The sequence below is a fragment of the Hemicordylus capensis genome, chromosome 2, assembly GCF_027244095.1.
Source record: "Hemicordylus capensis ecotype Gifberg chromosome 2, rHemCap1.1.pri, whole genome shotgun sequence".
Lineage (NCBI taxonomy): Eukaryota > Metazoa > Chordata > Lepidosauria > Squamata > Cordylidae > Hemicordylus > Hemicordylus capensis.
The window spans coordinates 391226919-391235961 of record NC_069658.1 but is presented as its reverse complement, the minus strand read 5'-3'; the positions used below and the strand labels follow the sequence as shown (position 1 = coordinate 391235961).

The following is a 9043-nucleotide window of genomic DNA, read 5'->3' as shown; positions in this document are numbered from 1 at the left end:
TATGGAGTACATACAGAATGTATGGCAATGGTACATCACTTCTGCAAGGGATGTCTATAGTTCAGATATTTCAAATTTTAGCAAATATATATCCTATATTTCTCAGGATTTCCCCCACCCCTGTTTCTGTAACCATAAGAGCTAGACATTCCTTTAAAAGAAAAAAAGCATGTCAAGATGGTTATGAAGCTATCAGAGTATCCATGCAGACTTTTTAGTCCTGTTAACTGAATGGCCACAGTACCATTGCTACACAAATCCTTGGGAAATGGCTTAGAGTTAAGGCTAGCACCCACTTAAACAATCTTAGTTGATTAACTGTATGAATTTGAAACAGTATGTTAAATAAATTTGCATGTGATGTGAACAAAAAATAGTTCTGAAAAATAAATTTTGCAACATTTATCCGACACATTGAAGCCAGGATTTCAAACAAGATATTTATTCACATTTGCAGAATCTAGAGTGTTTGTTTTTTTAAGGGTGTGACATTATGTGTCACAGCAGGCACCATTTTAGAAGCATCCTCTCCTTCCTCTGTGTGTGAAAAGGTGTGGGGGTGGGATCTTCTTTTATGGTGCATTGTCAGCCAGTTTTTGTAAGTGTGTGAGGCTGTTTGCACGCGCAGGCAAAATTGGGCTAGGGAAGCCAAGTGTGGTCTTGCCTGCTCGTAAGAACCGCCAGGATCACGCCCGATCCCGGCAGCTCCTTGGCAGCAAACTCACCAGAGAGGCCCGCCTCCTAAACAAGGTTAAGGGAGCGAGTGCTTCCCTAACACTGTTTTTGCAATCGTGTGCCGCAATGACTGCTTTTAGCCAGCGCTGCAACATGACCGGTTGCCTGTCTGTTGCTGGGAGAATCTCCAGGGAACTCCAAGGGCCGGGATGTATCCCAGCCCCCGTCCCTCCATGCTGCCAGAGGAGGCAGCTGCACATCTGGGCGCGCGATCTCCGTGCCCAGACCCAGAGCAACGATCGTCTGCAGGGAGGTAAGCTTTTCAAGCCTTCCTCCCCATGCGCCCTCAAGCCGTTTTTCACTGATTGCAAGAAAGGGCTCACTGTGTGTGTATATATGTGTGTATATTTGATTGATTTATTGCTGGTTAATCAGCCAAATTGTTTTTAATCAATTGCCCATTTGAGTGATCTGCTTAATGTTGCAGTCCTGCTTCATATGCAAGTTGATGAGCAGAGCCCCTTGAATGATAGATACCCCGTTCACCTTGAAGAAATTGAGGGATGCTTCATCATAATTGCTTTGAATAACAACATCCAGGGATAAGAGGCAATGAAGGTGATAACAATACTCATTTATATATACCACGTCTGACACAAAGACTGCTTGATTATCCTTATCTTCATGGCAGTCGATTATTCCTCTTCAGCAGACGAACTCAAAAACACTGATATGCCCAAGGGCCAAGGCCCTGCCGCCTGAGTTCAGTTAATCTGTGTTGCTTAGCATGTGACATACTCAAAAGCCCTAAATCATGCTGGCGTCCTGTAATATCCAAACATCTCTTATTGGACCAGTCTTTGGAGAGTTATCCTCAATGTTCTCTGCAGTGCTACAGTTCTATGATTCTATGCAACAAAGGAAAAAAAGAACAGAAATAGAAGCCAATGGAGTATAAAAGACTCTTTCCTTGCTACAATTAGTTTATATATCGGTCTCCCACTTCCTGCCCTACTGCCAGCATCCAGCACCCACCACCAACTGAGCCTCGGGATTAGCCTTCCAAGCAGGCCTCCCCTCTCCTGCTCTGCCTGGGCCTCCCCATTGTAACCACCAGCATCTCTCTCTTTCTTTATCACCACCATCTGTGTGCAGCCATTAATATTTTTTTCAAATTAACACTATTAACTTAGTATTTATTTAGTGTTTTAAAATGTTAGGAACATAGGAAGCTGCCTTCTACTGAGTCAGACCACTGGTCCATCTAGCTCAGTATTGCCTACACAGACTGGCAGCAACTTCTCCAAGGTTGCAGGCAGGAGTCTCTCTCAGCCCTATCTTGGAGATGCCTCCAGGGAGGGAACTTGGAACCTTCTGCATGTAAGCATGAAAGTGCTCTTCCCAGAGCGGGCCCATCTCCTAAGGGGAATATCTTACAGTGCTCAATGTCATATCCCATTCAAATGCAAACCAGGGTGCACCCTGTTTAGCAAAGGAAACAACTTATGCTTGCCACCACAAGACCAGCTCTTCTCCCATAGTATTCAAAGCAACTCACATATATTTGCTTAGAAATCCTTACAATGGTCCTGCAAGGTAGGTCAGTATTTGTTATCCCCATCAGTGTTCCTTCTAACAGGGATTCCCAGGTGTTGTTGACTACAACTGCCAGCATCCCCAGCTGCAATGGCCTTTGGCTGGGGATTATGGGAGTTGCAGTCAACAACATCTGGGAATCCCTGTTAGAAGAAACACTGGTCCCCATATAGGGTGCCTCCCTCCTCTTCCAGGCGAGAGGGAGGCACTGAATGATGGTGGCTCACCCATAGTCACTAATGTGTTATTAGCAGAGGCAATATTTGAATCAGGAAGTGACTGGTTCATCCCTTGGTCTCTCTTAGCCTCATAGACACTATGCGCCCACTGATAAGAGATGGCCTCCAGGCATTATGACACACACCTATGAGGAGAAAACGTGCTCTATTATGCAATTGTAGAGAGGATGGGGAAGAGGCAGCACTGATGGTGTGTACTTTTAAGATTGCAGAATCACAGACTGGGGCTATGAAAGAGAGAGAGAGTGTGTGTGTCCGCCTGCCCGCCCACCCCCAGCACCACCTCTGGCCAGGTGGCCTGTGCCACTAATGCCCCAGTGCACATGGCTCAAAATAGTTGGCACTTTCTCCGTCCCACTCCTGTCTTTCTTTGCACCAGTTCTGCCCTGCTCTTTACTCCACTTGTATTGTTTGCTGTGTTTCTCCCCTTCTGCTGTTTTCTCCATCCCCTCGTCTCACGCCCACATGACAAAAGAAATACACAAAGGGAAAAAGATCATTCAACATTTATGCAATTATACAAAGTGGGGAAATGTTTCGGATTACACTCCACCTTCCCCCATTGTGCATCTGCAACCCTCCGTCTGTCACTAGCCACTGTCACTTACCGGCAGAACAAAACTGACCTGATGCTGATCTCTTGGTTGCTGTTTACACTTAATTATCTTGCAAACACCAGTGTGAGGTCTGCAAGGTTACTTGTGTCAACGAGATCCCTTTGCTGTGCTTCTGAGTGGTTAATCGCTGTTTAATTAGCCTAGGAGGGAATTTTACCCCAAGTGTCCAAGGCACAAGAGTCAAAGGGTCATGAGGACCATACTAGTGTCATGGCATAATTTGCTACTGTTGATGCTTTTTTTTTTTTTAATGCTAAGGAATATTCCATGGACAAACACCTGTATCCTTTCAGTGGATAATCTGAGAGGGATATATTTGGAGTTTGCAGTTCCTTTATCGGAATGATGATGCTCCTGCCCTATTTGATGTATAATCTTGTCTCCTTTACCTTGGAATACTTGGAAATGAGAGTCCAGTGGCCCGTGGCCCTATTGAAAAAGGATCCCACACAAGACAACTAGTGTTTCAGCAAATAAGGCAAAAAAAAAAAAAATTCAAAAATATATTGAGGCTGTTCTCACATGCAGCTTAAACCAGGCTAGAGATGCCCAGCCTGGGTTAGGCGGCCAGTGAGAAACGCTGGGCTCGGACATGATCCTGGTGGGCCAGTGCCACCTAGCCCGGCTGATAGCTGAGGTTATGGAGGCGTCTATAGGGAGTACTCTGGGCTTTAATTGCTGGGAGTGGCTCTTATTTCCTCTCTAAACTCAATACTGCTAGCCGGGCTACTGGATCGGGTGGCTACTGGATCATACTAACTAGACTATGCTCTAGCTGCCTGTCTCTTGTGGGGAATCTCCCAATGCATTGAATGTGTTGTGTGGTGCATTGTGGGATTACCGGAGGCCGGGAAGCATTGTCCTGGCCTCCTGAGCTCCACACTGCAGGCACACAGCATAGATTGTCTGGAGAGGAGAGCTGGTCTTGTGGCAGCAAGCATGACTTGTCCCCTTAGCTAAGCAGGATCCACCCTGGTTGCATATGAATTGGAGACTTGATGTGTGAGCACTGTAAGAGAGTCCCCTTAGGGGATGGAGCTGCTCTGGAAAGAGCAGAAGGTTCCAAGTTCCCTCTCTGGCTGCTCCAAGATAGGGCTGAGAGATTCCTGCCTTGGAGAAGCCACTGCCAGTCTGTGTAGACAATACTGAGCTAGATGGACCAATGGTCTGACTCAATGGCAGCTTCCTATGTTCCTATGAGTGCAGTCTGTGCTCCCAGCAGCATGGGATCAGTTATTTGGGAGGAAGATGAGTTTCACAAGCCTCCCCCACTGCCCTCCCGGCCTACCCAGTTCTGTGAATAGCCTCATTAGATCTTAATCCAGTCTCTCTGTCTTCAGGGGCCCTTGTAAATGGGCTCTTTAGGATACGAAGTAGAATTTCAGTTGAATGTGAACATCTCTGCAGTGCTTTTCCATTGGAAGGTACCTCTCAAATTTGCTGGAGGCTCAGTTTTGCCAAATAAGCTGACATTTGTATTCAGTGGTTGTAGTTGGCTTGTTTGTTTCCAGCACAGTTGAAATTCCCACCATCATCTGAAATGGCCCCCCTGTGGTTTATTCTCAGCTTAGTAAGAGAGGTGGGCACAGAGCAGCTGAGAAACAGCCATGGATTGGGTGAATGGCAGAGGGAGAGGCCAAAGAAACTGCTGGCAGCAGAAGAAACCATGTCAGTTGTCTGTAGAGGGAATTCTCCGATTGTTTTCAGAAGCTTGGTGAGAAGCTTTTGTGGCTTTGTGTTGTATCTGCAAGTGCCCTATGTGTCGAAGAGGTTTCGACAATTAACGCTGGGAAATGAGACTATGTCCATGTTTTCACAACATAGAGATCGGTTATGTGTATGTCTTTACAGTGCGTGGCTGTACAGCAAGCTGCCTTTGTAAATGTCAGGCAAGCTTGCTGCTTCAGTGGTGCTTTAAAGCCTGCCAACACAGGTTGTGAAGGCAGGGAGGCTCTGTGTCTCCTAAGGAGTCCTTGCACTCCTGCTGCGACTCTCATTGGGAAGAACAGGGGTAGCAAGGAGAGTGCGAAGAGGTACTCCTTAATAGGCACAGAGCCCCCCCGCCTCCCCGCCCACACACACAAGCCATGCTGGCAGTCTTTAAGATGCCACAGAAGCAACAAGCATGCCTGTCACTTAAGAATATTGACATGCAGATGTGAACTGAGATATGCTAGGGGGGAAAGGATAGATAGACAGACAGACAGACAGACACACACACACACTCAGACATTTTCCAGATTAATCTGAAATTGTCAACATTCTGATGTTCACCAAAAGCTGCACATTAACTGTAACACATCTTTATTGAAGATAAGCCTGCAGTTCTCTCTGTAAAAAACCACAGAGCACTATTGGCTTTGGAATGTGTGTCATTCCTCACCCTTCTCCTTGATGACATCAACAAATGGGCTCAGTAATTAAACTTGTAAGGATCATGCGGTCAGAAGACATGGCCAGCCACCAATCAAAATGGCTGCTGAGTCTGAGGTCTCCTTCATCTTGTATCAAGATTAAAACTTCTACCAGCCTGACGGATGGCAGCAATGTTAAAACAGAAGGAGAAGCTGGAGAATGAGTGTGAAACCACACAGCATCAAAAAGCTCACTTGCAAAACAAAACAGCACCAGAAGAAGAGAGCCTGCAAAACAGCAATATGGCATCCCAAAAACAGATGGTGGGAAAATGGGGGCGGGGGGTGAGTAACGATGCAATAGCATCTAGGACAGTGCACAGATCCCTGACTTAATAACCTTTGGAGGCAATTAGGAAAAAAATGCCAGCCCAATAGACTACAACACTGAAACTACTTGAAAAAATAATGGGTGGTGCCACACAATCAGCCCATATTAGGCTCAAATGAAACATGATGGCAGCATAACCCATGTGTCAGAATGCAGGTTATGCCAACTTCCTGTGAAGTGAAGTGAAGTGAAGTGTGGGGAAACAATATCAAGCGCAGTATGGGCAGATGAGAGGGGACTGCTGAATCTCTCCCCTCTCTCCAAGCCCCTGCTTTGTCGTTGTTTTCTCTCTGAATAGGCATTACTTCTGCTATAAGAGTCCCACTGGGAGAAAAATGGCTGGGAGAAGCTGTTTGGGGCTGAAAAATACAGGGTGGAAGATTGAGTTCCCCCTTACTTGCCTGCACTGTGCCTGAAATGGCCCACAAATTCCCAGTAATGGGAATTACTTGCTAGGAAAACGACACAACTCACATTATAACACACAAGCTGTACTGCCATAACAACATCTACTTTGGCCCTAAATTACTCTGCTGCAAAACCTAATATTGCTCTGTGCTGATTTAGTGATGTATTTGCTTCTGAATAAATATGCAGGGCTGTGTGTATTGAATAAATCCATACAAGGGCAGGCATTTGATATTGGACTCCAAATTCAGCATCCTGAATTTCATATATTCAGCTCTCTCTCTCTCTCTCTCTCAAATTTCTTTTCAGTACACCTGCAGAGACAGGGCTGAAAGCATGTGGTGAAATCTCAGCGGCCAAAGGTGGAGATTACTGGTAGTTCTTTGACTATCAGAAACATAATAAATCACTGTATGCAACAACAACCAAAAGCAAAGGTCACTCTGATGCCAAAACAAACAAGCAACCTAGTGCCCCTTGAGCCTCTAGGGAGAGAGAGGTACACTAGAGTGGCATGTGATTAGTAGGTTCCACCTTCTGATATAAACTGGGGGGTGGGGAGTTTTCTTGTGGCAAGCGGTTGACAAACAAAAAGATTTCTGCAGCTCTTTGAAAAGGCCTGAATACTTGGATTCAAGTCAGTGGGAACTAAAAAAAGGAGCATGACTGGCATTTTATTTTTGCATAGGTGTATTTTACTTTTACATATTTTATTATGTTGTGACAGTATGACATTCCAAAGACTTCTAAACTTGGAATTCTTTGCCTTACTTAACCATATTTGCATTTTAAATAAGCTGAGATTTCCATGGGTGTGGACATATTTTAATATTTACTGACTGAGATTTACTTGATATTTAAATCCATTGCCTTGTCAATAAAGAATCTCTAGCACTGCCTCTAAAAGTACCTTTAATGTGAGCCCATGAGGTTACCCTGAGAAAAATCCATGTTGTGATAGAAAACCCATTCAAAACTTATCTAATTTGCATAATGTGTGCAGGTCACCTAACTGAACTTTTCTTGGCACTTTGTTTTACTTGTAGTTGTTGCAGAGAATATATATACAGTCCTGCAGCAGCCAGTTAGAGCTGGTTTTGGGCAGCTACTCTAAACTATGTGGAGGGACTACCCTTAGGAATGCAAAAATAGCCTTGTTATCAGTAGAGGTGATGGGGATGCTTCTGCACAGCACTGGGGAACTCTGGGTTTAGCAAGGAGCAAATTCTGGTGCATTCGAAAGGCCTCCAGGAGAGTGAGTTGGAGCTCAGGCAGCATGGGGAAGGAGCTGCAGACGATGGGTTACTTCTCTGTGATACGAGGGGTGTCTGGCTTCTTAGCCCATGGCTGATACTGAGAGACATTGACCAATGATAGTTCACCCCACCACCACAGCCAGCAAAGGATAAATTTTCATCCAGACAACATCATGGTTTGAGGAATAAATTTGAAACTTGGGAGCAGGCTCTTTTAAAAAGTAGGTTACCCAGTGCCATTAAGGAATCTGCTGTACAGAAGGAACAGGACAAAAATGTATTTTTTTCATAAAATGGATGCTGGTGGGATAAGTGTGTACTCGGGTCTCAGATGGTGCTGTTATCAGACAACCTTGGCAGTGCAATGACATCATTATATTTTGGAACGTGGAAGATCTGCCATTCATGCCACAAACAATGACTGCTTATCAAACTGCCCCCCCTGTACTTATTTCATAGTGTCAGAAATGGTTGCCCCACAAGAGGACCGTATAAGAGGACCATGGCAGACCATGTGCCTGCCATGTAGAGGCATTTGTCCCCCTGAACCAGAAAGCTGTTCTGAGTGAGCCAGCTTCATCAGACAGCAGTTATTTCGCTGTGTCAATCCCACATGTGAGCCAAGTGGCCACTACGGTAAGGAGCAGCACCGTCGGGATCATGGCCAATATGGTGCGCTCCAGCCCCTTCACTTCATTTAATATGAGTGTGGTTTGATTTCTCCTAACAGGAGGAGAGTGGAGTGTTCCTAAAAAATGCCATGCTGGGTCAGGCCAATATCCCAAGAAGATCAGTCACCTTGCCTCCAATAAAAGCCACAATGGAATGCTTGATAGATGCTCCACTGGAAGTGTACGCAAAGCAGAGCAGTTACAAATGGCTGCATCCATATCTCTGTCATCTAGTCCAAGTTTCTGGCAGTCAGCAATTCAGTAGTATTGAGACTGCTGTTGTAGTCCCTCATTATACTGATGGGTCTTTCTTCTAGTGTGGAATTTGTATACCATTACAGCTCTTCACCAAATCCACAGGTTAACTGGCCGCGACAGAATGTCTTGTTGTATGTTTGAAACATTGCTGCCTATCAGTTTCATTGCTGACCTACGCAAGGCAAAGGGAGGACTCCTGCAGATCGGGAAAGCTTTCCCGGGTGGGCAATGAAGGGGAGCCACTCCCTCCTTTCCTTGTCTATGCAATCAGCCACCTTTATCGTTGATACAGCTTCATAACGCCAACCCGATGCAGGCTCTTCCACAGCTCAGCCTCTAACAGCATATCATGGTTGGCATAGAACACCAAGGGCTTCTTCTCCTGCTCATAGTAGTGGTCTGAAAACTTCCTGTAATTCTCCGTGATGAATCCATAGGCACTGACCTAAGGAAGTGGAGGAAGCAGAGGTGACAGGATGAGTTAGAGGTGCTCATGGACCAAGGCCAACCCTGTCATGCTCTTAGCATGAGCTGCAGCCCCCTCACAACACCTACCTCAAAGCCACTTTGCGCGTAAT

General features: G+C 45.5%; 1 protein-coding gene across 5 annotated transcripts in view; it reads right to left on the bottom strand.

The window, feature by feature from the left end:
- Positions 1–420: 420 nt before the first annotated feature.
- Positions 421–9043, bottom strand: part of ST6GALNAC2 (ST6 N-acetylgalactosaminide alpha-2,6-sialyltransferase 2) — a 64846-nt gene continuing 56223 nt past the window's right edge. For 2 of the 5 annotated variants that reach the window (XM_053299721.1, XM_053299723.1), the window contains one exon: positions 1289–8910. In XM_053299721.1, coding sequence (XP_053155696.1) covers positions 8743–8910 — 168 coding nt within the window. In that variant the 3' untranslated portion in view covers positions 1289–8742. Of the gene's footprint in view, positions 8911–9043 lie in introns of all 5 variants that reach the window. The other 3 variants (XR_008316954.1, XR_008316955.1, XM_053299720.1) reach the window with 3 other exon arrangements.